Here is a 22545-nt window from a genome sequence, read left to right on the forward strand (position 1 = left end):
CTGCCTCCAGGCCCCAAGAAAAGGCTAGGCCCGGTGGGGGATGTTGCAAATACGTATGAAGAGATCTCACACACACAGAAAGGTGATATCTAACATTGTCTGCACTTTTGTAACGTCAAAAGTGCTGACCAGGATAAAGCATGCTGTAATATAGAGCAATCACATGAAGGATTACCCTTAGTGGGGACCATTGAAATCTGTATGCTGTTTGCTCCTTCTAATGATGACTACACGCTATTAACATTTTTTTGTAGCGTCAGTCTCATGACTATGATAAGTACAAAATAAGACTGCTTTCATCTCAGTACAATAAGAATAGAATAATTCATTTGGGGGAAAGAAAAAACAACCATTATAGCTCACGGGTGAGTTTATGATTTGAAAAGCTTTTATTTTAAACACATTTTCTGTAATATAAAGTCATTTTCTTTAATACAAAGTCATTTTTTTTCTATTCATCATTCCCCGTCTATTTGCAGAGCTGCTTCATTTAATACTTAGACACAAACCAGTGACTTGGTTGAAAACCATTTCAAAGACGTGCAGAGGGCAGCTGTGAGGTTATCTCACAATATGTCATGCATGATAGATTAAAGAGATTTTACTGGCCTTTGAAGAATAATGAGATGATAGGAGGGGAAGTGGTTGACCAATCAGCGTTGCAGTAATACTAGTGGACATTAAGTTTTATATATTATTTACCCACTGCTGTATTGTATACTGGAAACTGCTGATTAAAGACCTCCGTAAGTATTTAAGAAAGTTGGCCACACCCACCAATTTTGTTCAGGATCATCTGCACTGCGCATCATTCGACACAAATTAGGGGGTATTCCGCTGCTCAGTCAGATTGTGCGCCAGATTTATCATGCAAAGTCTGTCAAATGCCCTATTTTAAGGTGCACCAAAAAAAGTTGGTGAATGCTGTCAGAGCAGTGAAGAGGACGCCAGATTCAAGGAGAACACGCGTCAGAAATCATGAATATGGTGCCCTCTGCACTATACACAGGCAGTAGGGCAGTTTGCAGTGCTCTTAGTAAATGTGCCCCTATGTGTGGATGTCTAGCAGTGGCTCATTCTACTCTCTCCAATGAAAACACATATGCTAAATTGGGTATGTATGTTTGGGCAAACAGATTGATAACTGGGTGACAGGAAAAGTTGACCTACCAGTAGTGAAACCTACTGTACAGTATAAGGCTATATTCACATCTCGTCATTGACCCTTTATTGTAATTATACGTTGAATGTATTCCCGGCGTATCCTTATCCTCGAACTCATACTACTTTAAGCTCATCTGGTGGTCTTCCTATTCCACCCTTTGTCCCTGAAAACCGGAGGAGGAGTGTTTACCCAGTGATGTAACTATCCTAATATGGACAGTTACATTACTGAAGACTAGAGATGAGCGAGCACTAAAATGCTCGGGTGCTCGTTATTCGAGACAAACTTTTCCTGAGACAAACGAGACCCATTGAAGTCAATGGGAGACTCGAGCATTTTTCAAGGGGACCAAGGGTCTGCACAGGGAAGCTTGGCCAAACACCTGGAAACCTCAGAAAAGGATGGAAACACCACGGAAATGGACAGGAAACAGCAGGGGCAGCATGCATGGATGCCTCTGAGGCTGCTTAATCGCACCATTATGCCAAAATTATGGGCAACAGCATGGCCATGACAGAGTGACCGAATGAGGCTAGATAGCATCTAAAACATCCAATAACTGACCCTGACACTATAGGGGACGGCATGCAGAGGCAGCGGCAGCAGCGGCAGGCTAGAGAGTGTCATGGCAACATACCCTAAATGGACTCAGGCTTCAAACCAATGGGTGGCAGAGAGGAACCAAAGGAGGTGAGCAAGAAGTGCTGAAATGATTTCTTATGTCAACAAAAGGTTGACGGTATATTTAGTCGATAACACAGCATGGTGGCGACATAGTGACCAAGTTCCATAACACCCGAAAAATTAGCCTGACACAGCTCGTTTGATAAGGGGACGACATGTGGAGGCAGCCATGGAGAAGACTTCCATGATTAAGAGTGACAGTATGGGGCATCCATATTGCTTCAATGATTGAAACTTCAGGTCTCCAGCATTGCGGCGACAAATGGGCCGAGTTCCATTATGTATCTGGTGAAACACCTGAAAATTCTGCCTGACACAGCTCGTTTGATAAGGGGATGATGTGCTGTATATTCTCTCGTGCTACAGCGTCTGGGATATAGAGAGTTGAAAGTTGCGCATGGAGACATTGGTGGACGCTGTGGAGGATAGTGGAGGCAAAATGGACAGGAAACAGCAGGGGCAGTATGCATGGATGCCTCTGAGGCTGCCTAATCTTGGGATGGAGCTGGCGGTCCGCTGCCAGGCGAGCTTTCGCCTGTCCAAGCCCCTGTCTCTCGGCTCCTCCCCACCCAAAATGGGCCTGGGGGCCAGAAGCGTTTACTTTGAAAAAATTATAATTTTCAAAGCAGGCGGGGTTGTTTGAATATTTCACCTAGGAATAATGGAATAGCATTGCGGTTCTATTTTTAATTGTTTTTTTCGTAAATGGTTCCATGATTAAGAGCGACAGTATGGGGCATCCATATTGCGCTGCTATGATTGCAACTTCAGATCTCCAGCATGGCGGCGACAGATGGGCCGAGTTCCATTATGTTCTTTACACACTTCTTCCACTACGTCAACAATGTCATCATCACCCACAGACTGCGACCGGTGGAAAACCTGGGCATCGGAAAAGAGCTCAGCAGCAACCGGACAAGTGGTTTGTGACTCTGGGAAGGGTCCAGAAAACAGTTCCTCAGAGTACGCCGCTTCAAATGCCAAATTTTCCTGGGAGGGGGCAGACTGGGGGGAAGGAGGCTGAGGTGGAGGAGCTGGAGGAGTGCTGATTTCGGTGACATGGGTGGACTGCGTGGAAGACTGACTGGTGGACAAATGGCTAGAAGCATTGTCCGCAATCCACAACATCACCTGTTCGCATTGTTCTGGCCTCAACAGTGCTCTACCACGAGTCCCAGTAACTTGAGACATGAACCTAGGGAGTGTAGCTCTGCGGCGTTCCCCTGCTCCCTCATCAGCAGGTGGTGTCTCACCCCACCCAGGGTCACCTGATCAGGCCAGCCAACCACTGCTATCGACGTGTAAGGGTACCACGTCATGCTGGGTGGAGTGCAGAGTCTCCTGGCTTGTGATTGGCTCTGTTTCTGGCTGCCAAAAATCAAACCCGCGGGAGATGCCAAATTACTTGAGCTGGCGAAGTATTCGTCCAAGCAACGAGCAGTTACAAGTACGCTAATGCTCGAACGAGCATCAAGCTCGGACGAGTGTGTTCGCTCATCTCTACTGAAGACCTTCCAGCGCATACAATCAGCAGAGGACAGGGAGGGATGCTATACAGTGACTTCTGTCCTGCATAGGTTTTTATGACCTCTACAGAGCGTATATGTCAATCAGCAGGAGGAAGCAGCATGGCAAAACAAAGCTTACTATGTCTTTCCATCATTTGTTTCCCAAAGTATGTGACGAATAATAAAAAGACAGAGGCAAAATGTATGCCTGTAAGCTCATCGTATATGTCAGGAGCTAAACATTCAAATGGGTCATTGGTAATTGGTCAATGGTAATAATTCCAAAGCATCTTTTCTCATTTACATTTGTAGACAACTTAACATATTTCATGTAGACATAATGTAAATAAAAAATTTTCAAAGTTCAAAAACAATTTTCAAACCAGCCTGGCATCGCCAATCTATTGCCTTGAGAGATTGCCAGTAGATAAAACCATAAAGTTAGGAACTTTCTATGGCACTAACCTATTCATTTTCTTCTTTTAGGACAATCTCAGTCATAGGCATACTCATTCTTGCCAATTAGCAACTCCAATGGTGCCCATAAATGATTTGACCTGTCCAGCTATGGCATGCCTTAATAGCTGGGCCACACCTGATAATATTATATGCAGCACCTAAATTTGTTGTTAATTTCAATAAAAACTACAGGCATAGCCAGGCAATTAGCTGTAATTGCATTCCATTACCATTAGCTACCAGACTACACCCTTTTTTGCTATTAAAAACTATAAAAAACACAGATGTGGCAAGGATTATAACTTTTGCAATATCTTGCTTGGTTACATTATGGGCAGGAACCCCAAAAGGACATTTTATATGCTAACAAATAAAAAAAACAAAAAAACAACAGTATGATTACATTTCTGTCAGGGAGCAGGAACCTTCATTTTATACATCACTATGGAGCCTGAACATCATGGTTGGACCTGCACGTTCCAGGATTCACTGGCCAGACCCCTCACCCCTCCTTTCCCACACTGTAACAAGGCAGAATATAGGATATGTCCTATATTTCTCAGTGCATGGTCCCTTCACTGTGAACAGACCACATAGTTGTCAATGGGGACCAGTACCTGGATACAACTGGTATGGCCAGAGTTCGTGTGAATGCACCCTAAGGTTGGCTGCAGATGAACATGTTCAGCCAATGGAAACAGTTACATATGTTGATCCAATCCCACAGACTGAAACGTTGCACAAAACAATAGGGCTCATGTGATATTCACATTCTTTTTCTTAATGTTTGTTTGTCATCCATATATTTCATGTCTGCAAAAAAGGATGTTTTACTAATTTATTTTCTGCCTTGTCAGAAAATAAAGGAGCAGCTGACATCGTTTCAGTGATTGCTCCATTAACACAGGTGTGGGTGTTGATGAGGACAGGGCTGGAGATCAATCTGTCATGATTAAATAAGCATCACACCACTGGACACTTTAAAAGGAAGCTGGTGCTTGGCATCATTGTTTCTCTTCTGTTAACCATGGTTATCTCTAAAGAAACACGTGCAGTCATCATTGCACTGCACAAAACTGGAGAGAGGTTCCATTGTTGCCAAAAAGGCTCCAGGGCGACCAAGAAGGACCAGCAAGCGCCAGGACCGTCTCTTAAAAGCTTTGGGATTGGGCTACCAGCAGTGCAGAGCTTACTCAGGAATGGCAGCAGGTGTGAGTGCATCTGCACACATTGTGAGGCGGAGACTCCTGGAGCAAGGCCTGGTGTCAAGGAGGGCAGCAAAGAAGCCACTTCTCTCCAGAAAAAATATCAGGGACAGACTGATATTCTGCAAAAGGTACAGGGAGTGGACTGCTGAGGACTGGGATAAAGTAATTTTCTCTGATGAATCCCCTTTCCGATTGTTTGGAACATCTGGAAAACATCTTGTTTTCCAGATGTTCCAAACAATGGACAAGGCATTGTTCCAGACAAGGTGAGCGATACCACCAGTCTTTCCTCATGACAACTGTAAAGCATCTTGCAACCATTCATGTGTGGGGTTGCTTCTCAGCCAAGGGAATTGACTCTCTCAGAGATGAAGAGACTGAATAAAGAATGGTACCAGAATGTCCTCCAAGAGCAACTTCTCCCAACCGTCCAAGAGCAGTTTGGTGATCAACAATGCCTTTTCCAGCATGATGGAGCACCTTGCCATAAAGCAAAGGTGATAACTAAATGGCTTAGGGAACAAAACATGGAGATTTTGGGTAGATGGCCTGGAAACTCCCCAGATCTTAATCCCATTGAGAACTTGTGGTCAATCATCAAGAGACGGGTGGATCAAAAACCAAAAACCAACAAATTGTGACAAAATGCAAGCATGGATTGTGCAAGAATGGACTGCTATCAGGATTTGGTCCAGAGGTTGATTGAGAGCTGCCAGGGAGAATTGCAGAGGTCCTGAAGAAGAAGGGTCAACACTGCAAATATTGACTTGCTGCAGTAACTCATTCTAACTGTAAATAAAAGCTTTTGTTACTCATAATATGATTGCACTTGTATTTCTGTATGTGATAAAAATATCTGACAAACACAAATAAAAACCAGAGGGCAACAGATCATGTGAAAATATTATATTTGTGTCCTTCTTAAAACTTATGGCCATGACTGTATCTGTAAAAAAACGGATAGCATACTGATGTCATAAACACCCATCTAAATGAGTCCTTAGTCTGTGCTGTTCAAATTGGATCTCTGTTTGGACTTGCTATTTTTGACTATTCATTTTGACTTCTTGCTGTGACATTTGCTTTACTTTGACTTAGTTTCTTGTCTAGTTACTCTGTCATTGACATAAAATCCTGGCACTGACATTGGCATTGAATACAGTCAGTCCCCGGGTTACGTACAACATAGATTCTGTAGGTTTGTTTTTAAGTTGAGTTTGTATGTAAGTCGGACTGTATATTTTATAATTGTAACCCCAACCAAATGTTTTTTTGGTTTATGTGACAAATGGATTTTAAAAATGTTGGATTCTCATAAGAACCAGGATTAACAATAAAGCTTAATTACAGACAACTCTGATAACTGTTATAGCTGTTTATTGCAGCCTAAGGCTAAAGTACAGTAAATTACCAACATCCAGAGGTCCGTTTGTAACTAGGGTTCGTCTGTAAGTCGGGTGTTCTTAAGTAGGTGACCTGTACTTTCATCTGAAGCTGGCCTTACAGCCAGGGAACCAAGAAACTGAGACAGGTCAAGATGAAGAAGAAATCAGATGAGGGCAAGTGTAGGGCAGCATTCTAACCCTGACTTGCCTCTCAGCCTGATACTGTCAGCATGATATGTTGAGAAAATTGTAGAACTTCTGGCGTGGGACATGATAGTTAAGGTAGGAGAAAAGATACTGCAGGATTGTCCTCATAGGGACATTATTATAGACATTTCAGGAGAGGTGAAAGTTGCCCTTTAAGCTGTTAACTGGTGAATCTTTCATGTGTCTAATAAGACACTGCCTGCAAACACACATACCACTTACAAACTTTCCCACCATAGTTGCACATTTACCCACTGATGTTGTGCTGTAGGGCTTCTTTCCAGATCACTAGACTTGGCGGCTGAAGGGCGCAGTAATCCACAGTCCTCAAGTGGTACTGTAAATATTGGATTTAAGCCTAGATCTAAGTGTCATGTTCCAGCTCTTAAAGCATGTTAACAACTTGAATAGAGGTCTTTAGTCATTGGAGGACTGAAGCCCATATGTGTGAAATCAAAGGGTTGTCCATGATTTTTAATTGATAACATCATCCTCAGGCTAGGCCATTCATATATAAATGGTGTAGGAAAGACTCTGCGGCCTGCAGAGCCTCGGGTTGTGGCTCACGTGCTGCTTCCTGCAGGGACCAATGAGCACTGCCATCGGTGATGCCAAAAGGCTGGGTGCAAGAGGCTGGGCAGTGGTTAGCACACAACTAGTGCTCAGCACTCCTGATATCTTCTTCTCTGCCCTAGCTTCTGCCCTGGACAGGTGAGGATTTGTTTTTATTAATTTTTCTGATCTTGAGGTCTCCGGTATAAGTTCCTTCTCTGGGTCTCCAGTATTACATGTCTGCTCATTGGGTCTGCTGTATTATAGGTCTGCTCTGGGGATCTCCAGTATTATAGATCTATTCTGGCAGTCTCCATTAGGGTTCATTCACACTGCCGTCTGCGGGGACGCACATTTGCCAATAAGGCCAATAAGGATCAGATAATAATGGTCTGTCCAGAAGATAGGCCATCAAACCCGTGGACAACCATTTAAATAAGTTCATTAATATGTTTCTCTATAAAAATGAAATTGTTATATGTTTATTAAAGTTAATTATATATGGTAAAAAATAAAGAAAAATAAAATAACCCATCCCAGCAGCCATAATAAACAGGACATCACAGTGACTCATGCATGAATAATTACAATTAAGATATTATCACTTCATTTTCTAGGAATGTCTATGGTAATTCTACTTGGATCTTCTCCCAAGACAAGTTTAATATGGCACTAACCTCACTGCCGACGGAAGGATTTAAATGTCCCCTTATCTGATGGGACTGTGCATGTATTTCCATGTGTTTTTAATGTAACTCTAAAGCAACACTTTAGATCCTAAAAAGTTGGTGTAGTGCACAATGTACCCTGTTCCCACAGTTGCAGTAACCATTTCTAATGCTGTGTTCATGGGGTTTCAGAGTAGATGAATTTAGAGCTATGACTATATGATATATGGCTCTATTTGCATATTGTTTGGGGTATCAGTTAGAAATAATACACATAAGATTCTTCTGATGCATTTGTTGTCTTTTTACTATTTTTACTGTTACTATGGTTTACTTACATTTTATTTTCTCACCTAATATTTTCATAATAATATCCCTTTATCAGGTGGACTACAGATACTCACATTCATTTTATTTATATCTTAAACCTCCTAATAATCAAAGAATAACTGATGTGACTGAATAAAAACAGCTTTGGCAGCTATGATGAGGTCATGGTATACACAGTATACATGATATGGCAAAGTGATGTCAGTATGCTGGCAGGGTGTGACATCAATTCTTTTGAGTGTTTTATGGTACCTCATGACAGCCTATCTAGTAACAGCCCATTAGATTACAAGGAAAACCAGCAGGGTTAGATTAAACCTATACATTAGGAATACATTTTGATTCCAAGCACTGTTAATAATAATACATAATCTTTATTTATATAGTGCCTTCGAATTCCGTAGCACTTTACAGATTATGGGGAATATCTACAATTAAAATAATACATTAGAGAGTAACAACATATGGAACAATAGGGTTGAGAGCCCTGCTCACAAGGACTTACAGTCTATGAGGATGAGGGTAGACACAAGAGGTATAAGAGCTTGTATAATGGTCCAGCCATTTTTATAAGGATATGGAATAAAAATAATTTAATAAATTGAGTTTTAAGAGCATGTTTGAAGCTTTGGGGGTTGGGTATTAGTCTGATTAGCCTGGGGTAGAACATTCCAGAGAATTGGTGCAGCTCTGGAGAAGTCCGGGAGACGTGAGTGGGAAGTTTGAATTAAGGAAGATAATAATCTAAAATCACTGGAAGATCGAAGATTGGGTTGGACGAGATGAAAGAGGAGAAGTAGGGAGGTGCAGGATTATGAAGAGCTTTGTGGATGAGGGTTATTAACTTAAACTATATTCAGAAGGAGATGGCAATCAATGCAGTGACAGGCAAAGACTGGAGGCATCTGTGTAGCGTTTGGTCTGATAGACAAGCCTGGCTGCTGCATTGAGGCTGGATTGTAGAGGAGAAAGTTTAGTAAGTGGATGACTGATAAGTAGTGATTTACAGTAGTCTGAAGTAGTAGATGATAGTGAATCAGAGCGAGAATTAGTGTTTTAGAGGTTTCACTTGGAAGAAATGATCAGATTCTAGAAATGTTTTTAAGGTACATCCTGCAAGAGTCAACGAGAGATTGAATATACGGTGCATAGTAGAGATCAGAGTACAGCACAACCCCCAGACAGCGGGCCTGCTGCCTCTGGGTTTTGATAATATCACAGACAGAACTGGACAGATCATGGTTACGTTGGTTAGTAGATGGTGTATAGACAAGAAGTTCAGTTTTGGAAGGATTAAGTTTCAAGAACGGAGAGGACATAATTTTAGAGACATTCACGTGCAGACTTATATCATCCCATCAGGGTATCAACAGAATAGAGATGATACTGAAAACCAAATCTGCTGATGGTTTGTCCAATGGGGCAGTATTGAGGGAAAAGAGAAGAGGGAAGATTTAGAGAAAGAGACACTGAAGATGCGGTCAGACAGATAGGAAGAAAACCAAGGGAGTGCAGTGTCCTTTAGGCCAATGGAGCAAAGCATCCTCAGGAGGAGCTGGTGGTCCACAGTATCAAACGCTGCCGAGAGATCCAAAAGAATGAGGTCAGAATAGTGCCCTTTGGATTTTGCAGTGAGGAGATCATTGGAGACTTTAAAATGAGCAGTTTCAGTGGACTGCATAGAACGGAAACCAGATTATAGGGGGTCAAAGAGGGAGTTAGCTGAGAAATAGCGGGTTAGTCGAGAATAGGCTAGGCGTTCCAGGAGTTTGGAGATGAAAGGGAGATTAGAGACTGGTCAGAAGTTAGCAGCACTGGATGGGTCCAGGGAAGCTTTCTTTAGTAATGGGGTGACAACAGCATGCTTGAGGGAAGAGGGATAGACACCAGAAGAAAGAGAGAGGTTGAAGATTTTAATGAGATGAGAAGTGACCACTGAGGAGAGAGACTGTATGAAATGTTACTGTTACTGTGTCCACAAACAAGAGAGTCTAGACATTAGACTAGAAACCTATGATGCTCAAGAACCTTCCTTTGGAGGACGGTGTCTTGTATTACCAGTATTGTGCTGGGATTGGTCAGGAATACATTTGGCATATGCTAACTGACCATTTAAATGTCTTGACTTGAAAGTGGGGTTTAGAACCCAAGGAAAAGGCAGAAGCAACAGAAAATGTGTTGAAGAAAGGATGCTGATGGTTGCTCCAATTTTGTTCACCTCTGACTACTTAGCTGTTGGTGATCAGACAGTAGCCTCTAAAGATAATTTACATAAACCACAGATAAAGATTGAAGTTGATTAGGTGAAAGTATAAGCAGAAACCAGTGTAGGGATGAGGTTAGAAGAAGGAATCTACCATCAGGAATACCTCAGTTAGTGTATTCCAGATGGTAGGTTTCCTTTAAGACTCTGGCAATGAACCTGACCACATAAATGACTGAAAGGTACTGACCACAGAAATGACATAAAAGTACTGAAGGTACTTATTGTCTCCCATTTTAATTCATACTGTGCCCACTGTAATACATATAGACAGATACTGTTCCCCCTCTATTAAATACCATCCTCTAGAGATATATATCTCAATTAGTGGTGGGAGGACAGATGCTGTCCTTTTAGGAGCTTAAGAGAATTTATGGGTTGAAGGGGGGGATTGGATTCGTTATTATCAATTACTACACGCTCTTAAGAACAAATCCCACAAGTCTCATAAATACTTGGAAACACATGAGTGTATAAGTCTTATAAGGGAAGCGAAGACTCACAGCAAAATGGTGTCAAAGATATATAAGTTTATACGTAATAGCTTCACAGAGAATAAGGCATAATGGTATAGGAAGAAGTGGGAGATGGTGATTGGGGATATGAGTGAAATAGAATGGGGTATAGCACACAGCAACACCAAGAAAGGATCCATCAATTGGAATCACAGATTAATACAATTTTCTTACACTCCCAAGCTGACGTCACAGACCTGAAAAAGAGCTTCCTGCGCGAAACGGTCCGTCGTTTGTGGCGTTCCCGGCACCTCTCTACCAGCTCCTGACGGGTACAATAAGTTTTCACGTACTGGTGAGTGACCCGTCTTCTCTCCTTTTTTTGGATGTCTTTATCCTATATTGACTTTCGTGTACCCTCGGAGCGCACCACCAAGTGAAATTGCAGACTTAGCGTCTGTCAAGGTGTACCATTAACGTGGAAGAGACGTAGTTGCCTGCTACTTTTCCCTTCTCTGTGTTACTGTGCATATTACCCAGTATACAGTTACATAGCCCTGCACATGTCCTCAGTATAAAGGTAGGTAGGCCCAACACATGTCCCCGGTATACAAATAAGTAGCACCAACACATGCCTCCCCTAGTATATAGGTAGCCCAAGCACACTCCCCACCAGTATAGAGGTATCCCAAGCACACTCCACCCCCCTGTATACAGGTAGCCCCAGCACACTCCCCCCAGTATACAGGTAGTCCACCCCATCCAGTGCAAGAAATGGGCATGGTGTGAACTAACATCTTTTTTTCAACATCTTCCTGTAACTCTGGAATGAAGCCTAACTTAATAATAATAATTCTTTATTTATATAGCATACACAGATTATGCAGCGCAGGGTTTGCCAAATTGGTCCTTGTCCCCAATGGGGCTAATAATCTCATCAACCTGCTACAATCTAATGTTTTGGAGCGTAGTTGTTGTACATCAACAGATAATTGGTCAGGAAGTGTCTTAATCAATCCTAGCACTTTTAACATCACTATTGTGCAACAAGATCAAATATTAACCATACCAAACTAAGGACAGAACAGGGCTCTAGTGTACTCTGAAATTCTATTTTATGCCCAGTGGTTAATACATTACAGTCTGTTAATCAATATATATTAAAACATGAACAAAATGTGGTTCCTGTGATTGTGGTTCTTTGGACATTGATGTACAGGCAGTCCCCGGGTTACATACAAGATACGGTCTGTAGGTTTGTTCTTAAGTGGAATTTGTATGTAAGTCGGTATATTTTATCATTGTAAACCCAGCCAGAATTATTTTGGTCTCTGTGACAATTGGATTTTAAAAATGTTGGGTTGACATAAGAATCAGGATAAACAATAAAGCTTCATCACAGACATATTAGATAACTGTTACAGCTTATCATTGTAGCCTAGGACCAAAGTACAATAAATTACCAACATCCAGTGGTCAGTTTGTAACTAGGGGTCGTATGTAAGTCGACTGTTCTTAAGTAAAATCGAGTGTTCTTAAGTAGGGGACCGCACATATATATATATACATACATATACACATCTGCTGTGGGAACATTATAAAATATCTTAAACGTTAATATTAAAAATTGTGTATGTAGCAAGGCTTACCTCCATTGAAACGAAGGGCGTGTCCTGTACTTGGAGGGAAATTTGTTCTCCATCAATGGTCACTTTTCTTGAATATAAAGCACCTACCGAGCATGTGAACAATTAGTTTAAAGGCTAAAAACTTTCTGTGACAAAGTGGAAGACTTAAAAAGTGCAACAACAAAAATGAATTATTGATAGTAGTAAAGGCTGATCAACTAGTGTGTAAGGAAACTCCAGACTCTCCCCAACAGATAACCTACCAGAACAAAAGGATCGGGATGTTCAATTTTGGTGCCTGATCCTTTTGTTCTTAGGCCTCAAAATTGAGTGGTGTCTTGCCCACTGCTAATGAAAGTTTATAACCTTTAGTAAATAAGATTGTAAACCTAATTTGCTTATTAACATTAGTCATTTGATATGATAAGTATGGACATATTTAAGTGCACATTTTTCTATTTTACCATGCACTTTCACATATTTTCTTAAGGCTATCAGTGAACAGACAGATAAATAATGCTGTGGATTGTGATGATGTCTTCATAACCTGGTCTGATCCTGTTTGTTCCAAGTTAATATTATTGAGGAGAGTAGAAAGGTTATTATCCGAAAGGTCATACTATAAAGCTAGCAGTAGGAAATCTCAAGGGAAATATAAGGAAGCCTAGATTTATAGGAGGGGTAATGGACCGTGTTTTAAATGAATGACCTCCATGAAGAAGTCTAAGCAGGATGACACTATTGTTCTAGAAGTTTAAAAACACACAAAGACACTTTAACAAAGGAATGTAGAAGACAGAGAAGTTCTGGGTATAAGACGTAGAATCAGTTGGTATAAAAATTAAAATATAGAATTCTGTGTTAGTGAAGGACAGGCCACTTTCATATATTGTACAAGTTTACCCTCTGCTAATGCCAAGAAAAGACAACCAGGAATCCACAGGCTGCTATACAAGCTGTGTTCATTTACTAAGCACATGCTGGGCAATTGATCGCTCTCTCCACCCTCTGTTCAAACTTACCAGTGTTTGCTTCGTAGTCTCCAATAAATCTCTTTGTGAGAAATCTTACGACAAGAGCTAAGACAAAGAGAAAATCCCTTAGTTAGTACTCGTTTAGTAGAATTACAGGATACATATTTATTGAGTCTTAAATTACCGCTCCACTGCATTTTTTCACTGAAATGTGAATTGTGGCTTCACATGAACACAGCAGAACTTTTATTCTCAATAATTATTGAAGAGGTTGCCTGGGTGAAGTGATGACAGCTCAGCTTTGTAGGATATTCTAAAGTTTGTGCTCCTGTTAATTGATTGATCGATTGACATCTCTTGATTAGGGGCTCCAATGAACACGGTTTTGCAAAGACCATTGTTCTATTGCAAATATATAAATCTTATTTGTTATTCTTTAACCCCTTCCCGACATTTGACGTAATAATACTGCATGGCGGGAGGTGCGTTCCCGCAAAATGCAGTATTATTACGTCATGCTTCTGGCGCCGGCTCCTGAACGGAGCCGGCGCCAGAAGCTGCGGGTGTCGGCTATATATTATAGCCGACACCTGCCTCTAACACCCGCGATCGGAGATTTCTCCGATCGCGGGTGTTAACCCCTAACACGCCGCGGTCGCGCTGACCGCGGCGTGTCAGAGGCATTTAAATGCAATCTGAAGGCAATCGGACCCCCCCGCGGCGCTTACCGGGGGGGTCCGCTGCTCGATCGCAGCCCCGGGACTGCCGGTGCCCGGGGCTGCGAGATCTTCATCCGGAAGCCGGGTCCTGCCTTCTGGCAGGACCCGGCTGTAAGACACTGGGCATGCGCAGCATGCTCAGTGTCTTACATTACACAGTGCAATACTTCTGTATTGCACTGTGTAACCTGTAAAATAGCTTGAACAAGTGATCAGAAGATCACTTGTTCAAGCTTAGATGTCATTACCTGTAAAAAAAAGTTAAAACAATAAATAAAGGTTTTTAAAAATAAAAATAAATAATAAAAGAAAGTGAAAGTCCCCCCAAACACCACATTTCCCTTTACACAAGTAATAAAGTATAAAATACACTAAATCACAAAAAAACCCCACTTATTTGGTATCGCCGCGTCCGTAACAATCTGTACAATAAATCCTAATCATAATTGGACCCGCTCGGTGAACGTGGTAAAAAAAAACCCCCAAAAACTTGCCAAAAATGAAAACTTTTTATCAAATTGCTTTACAAAAAAATGTTCTAAAAAGTGATCCGAAAAAGTTACAAGTGCCAAAATGATACCACTGAAAAGAACAACTTATCACGCAAAAAATAAGCTCACAACCAGCTCCGTCAACCAAAAAATACTATAGTTATGCTGCTATAAAGATGGCAATACTAAAACAAATTCAATTTTTTCTATTCTAGTTTTCCTTCAATAAAATTGGACAAATATAAATAAAACTATATAAATGAGGTATCACCGTAATCGTAGTGATCCGTAGAATAAAGATAATATATTATTGTTATGCTACAGCGACCCCCCCCCCTCAAAAATGCTAAAAATCCAAAACAAGAATTGATGATTTTATTTTCCTCCACACGAAAAAAGTTAATAAAATTGCTTCAATAAGCTAAACACCCTCTAAAATAAAGTTATTTTTACAGTGCATCGCGTCTCGCAAAAAATAAGCCCTTATTTGTCTAAATTGCTTAAAAAATAAAGATTGTATAGCCTATTCCCAACGCGCGTTGTAATAGAACGGTGCGGCGGGTAGTGACTTGCCAACACGGTTCAGACACAGTGATCGGGGCAAGATGGCGGCTGATCCTAACAGCCATCCATCCTGCCCCATGGACCAGAAGGGTTATGTCCCCCCCACACCCCCAGTTTATTATCGCTGCTATTGGCTCATCAATTCAGACGTGCCAATAGCAGCGAATTTACTTATGACGTCAGTAATACCGGTCACCATGTCTATAGACACGGTGATCGGGGCAGGATGGCGGCTGTTCCTGACAGCCACCAATTGTGCCTTGTGGTTCAGAGGGGTTTTGTTGCCCCCCTCTGTCCATGTTTGCCGCTATTGGCTGGTCGATTTGGTCCAGCTAAAAGCAGCAATATTCGTCACAATGGGCATCGCTAGGGTGAATAAGAGCAACACTTGGCGATAATTTCCCTACTAAAACGAAGATATGGTACAAAAGCGCTGGCCGTGTACATTGTACAGATTATGGTGTACAACTCTTACGAGCTGTTCCAATGTGCATGTCCTGCCGTATCATTTCTCCGTTTTCAAGAGGAAGATATAAGGAAACTAATATTGGGACAAGAAGGACGGGCCCCAGTACCTCTGGTTTAGATGTTCCTGTATTTTGTCAGGGCAGCATTTTCACGGTAAATTCTGCTGCTTCTAAAGGTAGGACTCAATAAAGAGTCTGTTCCAAAAGAGGAGTTAGGATGGACACTATATACTAAGGATGGACACTATATACTAAGGATGGACACTACATACTACTAAGAGACCTGCGACAACTCCAAGTGTGACAAAAGTTTAGATGGTCCCCTGTTCTATTCTACCTCCTTATACGCAACACATTCAAAATTCACGCCCAACCTGTTGTGAATTCAGTAAAATGAATAATTGTAACAACTGGTAGGTCACGTTGCTCCCTATACCCCTCCACATTATTTCATAAGGGGCGCCACATAACGGGCACTGAACGTTCCAGAAATAATTGCAATTTCCATCTTGGACTCCATTGCACATCATATTTGGAAACCACCTGTATGTTCAAAATGCTCATTTCACCACGTGTATTACACTACACCACATATTACACCTTGCTATATTCCCCAAGGGGTGTACATTCAACAATTAGGGTCACTTTTCGGGTTTTCCTCCGCTTTGGTACCACTACGGCTCTCCAAATGTATCCTGACACATGTGAAGGATTTCTTGCAAATTTGGCCTCTAAAAGACAAACACCTCTCTTTTCCTCTACTGTGCGCCCATAAAGCATTTTATATGCACATGTGGGGTACTTCTACACTCGGGAGAAATAGTTTTACACCTTTTTCGGGGTTATTTAATATATTATTCCTTGTGGCTTACATAAATTAGGGGTAAAGTGACATTTATAGGAAAATTTTCACCTTTTTAATGTTTAGGGCCTAATTGGATCATTCACCTGTAGGGGCAAATACATATATTACACATTGCAAAATTCTCTAAGGGGTGTGTGTTCAAAAATTAGGGTCACTTTTTGGATTCTTATCTGTTTTATACCACTAGGGCTCTCCAAATGCATGTCAAACATTTCTGTCAAATTTGGCTTCTAAAAGACAAACCTCCCCCTTTCCTTTTACTGTGCGCCCATACAACATTTTATATACACATGTGGGGTACTTCTACACTCAAGAGAAATAGGTTTACACATTTTGGGGGGTTATTACATTTTTTTTATCCCTTGTGGCTACAAAAAATTAGGGGTACAATGACCTTTATAAGAAAATGTTCACCTTTGTCCTATTTAAGCCCTAATTAAATCAAACACCTATATGGACAAATACTCATATTACACCTTACTAAATTCTCTAAGGGGTGTGCTTTCCAAAATGGTGTCACTTGTTGGGGTTCCGCTCTGTTTTGGTACCACTACGGCTCTCTAAATGCATCCTGACACATGTAAAGGATGTTTGTCAAATTTGGCTTCTAAAAGGCCAACGCCCCTCTTTCCCTTCTGAGCTTCACTGCGTACCCATACAACATTTTATTTGCATGTGTGGGGCAATTTTATACTCGGGAGAAATGCTAGTACACATTTTTTGGGGTTGTTTCATCTTTAATGCCTTATGGGATACAAAAATTAGCCGTAAAAGTGACTTTTTTGGGAAAATGTCCATCTTTTTCCTTTTAGGGACCTAATTGAAGCAAACACCTGTGGGGGAAAATACACATATTACACCTTGCTAAATTCTCCAAAGGGTGCACTTTCCAAAATGGTGACACTTGTTGGGGTTCTCCTCTGTTTTGGTACCACTAGGGCTTTCCAAATGCATCCTGACACATGTAATGGATGATTGTCAAATCTGGCTTCTAAAAGGCCAAAGCTCCTCCTTCCCTTCTGAGCCCTACTGTGTACCCATACAACACTTTATATGCAAAAGTGGTGCAGTTCTGTGCTTAGGAGAAATAGTTTTACACATTTATGGGAGTTGTTTCATCTTTTATCCCTTGTGGCTTACAAAAATTTGGGGTAAAAGTGACTTTTTTGAGAACATTTTCACCTTTTTTCCCTTTTGGGGCCTAATTGAATCAAACACCTGTTTGGGCAAATACACAAATTACACCTTGCTAAACTCTCCAAGGGGTGTACTTTCCAGAATGGTGTCTCTTGTTGGGGCTTTCCTCTGTTTTGGTACCATTATGGCTCTCCAAATGCATTCAGCCATATTTGCCCTGCAAAAACGAAACAACGCTCTTTCCATTCCAAGTGCCCCCCTATGCCCGTACAGAAGGGTACAGTGACAAAATGGGCATTGGCATGCTCAGGAGGAATTGCCTTAAACATGGTAAAATGCATTTTCCTTTTTAACCCATTGTGAAGGTGCAAATTTTAGTGTTCAATGAATCTATTGTAAGATAAAATTACATTTCTGTAATTTCACTTTCATTTATCTTTCACCCTCATGAAACGCTCAAAGGGTTAACAAAATTCACAAAGGTTGTTTTGAATATTTTGAGGGGTGTAGTTTCTAAAATGGTGTCATTTGTGGGGGTTTTCTATCATGTAGGCCTTATAAAGTCACTTCTAACTAAACTGACCCTCCAAAAGTAGGTTTTGATGATTTTCGTGAAAATCAGAAAAATTGCACCTAAAGTTATAAGCCTCCTAACATCCTAAAAAAAAGGAAAAGATGTTTGAAAAATGATGCCAAGTTAAAGCAGACATATGGAAAATGTTAGTTATCAAGTTATTTTAGTGATATGACTAACTTTCCAAAAAGTAGAAAATTTTGAATTTTGAAAACATTGTTTTTTTCAAAATTTTTGGCAAATTTCCATTTATTTCATAAATAAATACCAAACATATTGATTAAATTTCTTGACCAACATGAAGTACAATGTGTCACGAAAAAACAATCTCAAAATCAACTGGATATGTTAAAGTGTTCCAAAGTTATAACCACTTAAATAGACACATGTCAGATTTTAAAAAATGGGCCGTGTCAGGAAGGTGAAAAGTGGCTTCAGCGTTAAGGGGTTAATAAAAGCTTTATTAGAAGTTACAAATCTGGCATTTATATGAAGGTCCCGGATGATTGCATTGTCATAGACACTATAGAAACTGTGGCAGAATTCTGGCTTAATTTGTGTCAAAAACTTGCATTCGTGCTTTGCTACCAGGTAATCTTCGGCCCTCGTCCGAGTCCCCCGGCTACTGCGCATGCGCAGTAGTTCCGGCCCCGGAACCGCGGGCCGCGCAGGGGTAGCTGCGCGCCGAAGATTACCTGGTAGGCGGAGTAACGTGGCTACTGGGGCGTGGAGTAGCCGCGACTAGTAGCCTCATGTCCGGCTACTCCACGCCCCAGTAGCCGCATAAAAAAATTAGCATATTCATGCAATAAAGTTTTCTAAAATACACCCGGGACGTGAGGATTAGCCCAAAAAAGGGCTATCCTCACGTCCCATCCATCCACCTACCACCCCTTCTACCTTTATAGGTAGAATCGGGGTGGTAGGTTCCCTTTAAAGCATTGCCTACAACACTTCAATAGGAGATGAGCCTACAATAACCCTAAAACGCCACTACAAGACGGGCAGAACTGTCTGCTCATAGCTCTGTTCATCATATGGCAATGCTAATAAATACAGTTATGTCTCAGACAAGGCACAGTACAAGACAAAGTACAGCAGTCTCCAGTCTCACATTAAGGAGATAGTAAATACAAATGCATTAGATTACAAGGATGGCAAGTACAGTGACGGTACAGAACAACTATATTAAACTGATTACAGGGATGATATACACAGAAATGATATTTTGGGGTTAATAAACACAATTACACTACTGGGTTACAAACAGGAAATACAGTGACATTAATGAATTGAATAATAATAACAATGGTGATGTCACAGTGCAGGGATGATGCATACTGATGTCATAGTACAAGCGAATCATAGGAATAAGATTTTCGATACAAAATTCTCAGAGAACAAGTGGGGTTTCACAGAACAGGGACAAACCAATAGAGCTGTCACAGAGCTGACCACAATGATGTCAGAGCCCATGAGGCTACTGCACCGTATGCACTTTCTAGTTACAACTTTTGACTTTATTTTATTATTTATAGAAGTGATGGAACATGAAAAACTACAGAGATCTCTTACAGAGGAGTGTCACTGAATTCTGTAAGAGCATATACCTTGAGTGTATAGATACTTAGAAACAGAAAATAGAAAAAGAGAGCATAGCCATCTAGTGTGCCCTTACATTATATAATTTATCATAGTATAGATATATGTTTATCCCAGGAATGTTTGTATTCTCTAACTCATGGAAGTTGGTTTAAAGTATCTACTACTTCTATTCTCAGATTCTACTAGAAACATGTATAATGTGTGATTTTTGACTGACTACAGTGCCTCAGAATACACCAGAAAATAATGAATGAAGCACTTACTAGATTAGAGTTTTGCACTGCCATTTGGGTTGAGGCTAGACGATGGATATTATTATGTGTCTGTGGCACGATAAACAAACCACTAGAAATGTGCTTTACATGTACATGTATAAAACAATGTATAGAAGGTAGGTCTGGATACATCTTTGCTTTGGCCTACAGCTCATCATGTGAAAGTCATGTTTCAACAGAACTCTGTGGGCTTTAAAGCAGTAGGTTCAATTTTTCCAATTTTATTCTACTGGAATGTGAATCGAGTAATAAAAAATCATGCGATGGTTACATAGTGAAATTTTAGTGGTACAATCCATCTGAAGCTGCGATCACACAACTAAATCTAAAATCACATTTTACTGTACATTTCTAAATATTTCCAGCAATCCATCTTATTGATAGATGAGTTATTAAGTTGCAAATAGCTAAAATTTAGAATAAGAAGCTATTTTGCTTTGGAATATGAATTTCTGCAGTAAAATGTACTGTATACAGTGCGCAATACGTCAGTGGTGTATGTCATGTGTGTATCATGAAAATGGACCCAATGTTTGGACCAGACCCTGGTCCAGAAAGGATCACCAGAGGAGATGATTGTGAATGAAAAGCATATTTTTATTTTTTGGCTGTACAATGCATTTCAGCTTAGAATTCGTGCCTAACCTCCGGTTAACTATCATGGTATGGATATGATTCTCCATCATTTGGAGTTGTTTTTATGTCAAACCAAACCACAAAAACTACCATGAATGTGATTGTGAACGATGAGTGTCATTTATGGTTGTCTTTGCTCATCTCCAATACTGGACATAGAAATCCTACAGAAATGTCAGGTGTAAACTACCACAGATAAATTTACACAAAAAAATTTATGAAAATTTACCATCTACTGAATTAACATATAATGTGTCTATGAAAGAATAAAGAACAAACTGAATACTGAGAATTGTAACAGATAATTATCTAATTCAAGTTTCTCATTAATACTATATAGTCATTATAAGATGTAATAATCTTCAAACTTATTGAAATTTGCATCTTACCTGTTTTTCCAACACTGCTGCCCCCCAGAACCACTATCTTGATGTTCCTGTTAGCATCACAATCCAAGAGAGGGTATTCAGGAATAGGAACTAGTAGATAGTTGTGTGAATACTGGGACATAGTCTATGGGGATGAGTGCAGAAAAATGTCCAGAGGGAATGATAAATAGTGTTTAGGTTCCACAGCTTCTTGAATCTAATATCATTGTTTGAAAGTAGGTCAGGCTGCTGAGACGTTCAAAGGCAAGACAGAACTGTCCCCTCACTCAAAGGCAAAGGGGAACTTTTCTCTCCCAGCTTGAGTGAAAACTGATTCCTAAGTGCAGCGTCCAATCAGAAGTTGTTCGTTGACATTCCATGGGGAGGGGATATGGGAAATAGTGATTTTAACTGTATCTCCTCCCAAGCTACGCATTCTGTAGATAACCTTCTAAACACATCCGTGTATTTTCCGTAGACTATAAATAAGATCAATTGAGAATCATGAGGCACAACTTCACAAAATGTTTTTCTTCATCAGTATTCTCCTTAGACAAATAAACAATATTTCACTATTTACAGATATAGAAAGTCTTTACAGTATTCATAGGGAACACTAACAAAAATTAATTAAAAAAGGATATACATTAAAGGGACATATACGTTCAAAAATATATTCTGTTGTATAAGGAATGTTGGAAGATTTACATTGGAGTAAGCAATCTAAGTTGTAAATACGTAAAGTGACATGTAACTCATTTGATAATGTGTATAGAAATGGTTAAGCCAAACTCATGGTTCCTCAGCTTGAGAAAGAGTTCAGGCTTCATTGATTTAATCCTTATTCTTGAGAGACACCCTGCTAGAGGGAGACAGAGAACAATAAGTCCTGGAGCCTGTGAGTCAGTTGTGAAACATGCAGTCTTTCATAGACTAATACAAAATTCAGTGTCAGAACCTTGTCCACATCCCACTAGTAGCAAACTTTCTCAAACTTCTGTCATAGAGGCTTGTACCCGCTAGAGGCATGAAATAGGCAGACATGTTTGATTTGTTTTGTTTTTTTAATAATATTGCAATATCTCTATCTCAAATTGTAGAAATGTATTTCTGTGATAGTTGAGTATTTTTTTTTTTTAAATAAGCTCATACACTTTTATTTCAGATAAATAGGATCAACTTTATTCACATGATACGTCATACATAATTTATAACTCTAATAATCCTTATAAACCTAGTAATTCAGGAGCCACAGCCCAAAGCCAACGTAAATTCATTGCTGGACCTCAGGGTCCTATGACTTGTTTTATTTGGATTTATAGCAGATTCTGTGCATTTCACACTAACGTTCCTTCCCT

At 40.4% G+C, this 22545-nt stretch overlaps 1 protein-coding gene across 1 annotated transcript in view; it reads right to left on the minus strand.

Annotated features, from left to right (window-relative positions):
• The window catches only part of LOC140076624 (ras-like protein family member 11A-like), a 46439-nt gene extending 24894 nt beyond the window's left edge, over positions 1–21545 (minus strand). Inside the window, exons 1-3 of the mRNA XM_072123230.1 lie at positions 21209–21545; positions 13535–13591; positions 12534–12616 (exon numbers count right to left, since the gene is read on the minus strand). Coding sequence (XP_071979331.1) covers positions 12534–12616; positions 13535–13591; positions 21209–21329 — 261 coding nt within the window. The 5' untranslated portion in view covers positions 21330–21545. The remainder of the gene's footprint in view (positions 1–12533; positions 12617–13534; positions 13592–21208) is intronic.
• Positions 21546–22545: the final 1000 nt, after the last annotated feature.

Source organism: Engystomops pustulosus, chromosome 9 (genome assembly GCF_040894005.1).
Source record: "Engystomops pustulosus chromosome 9, aEngPut4.maternal, whole genome shotgun sequence".
NCBI classification, from domain to species: Eukaryota; Metazoa; Chordata; class Amphibia; order Anura; family Leptodactylidae; genus Engystomops; species Engystomops pustulosus.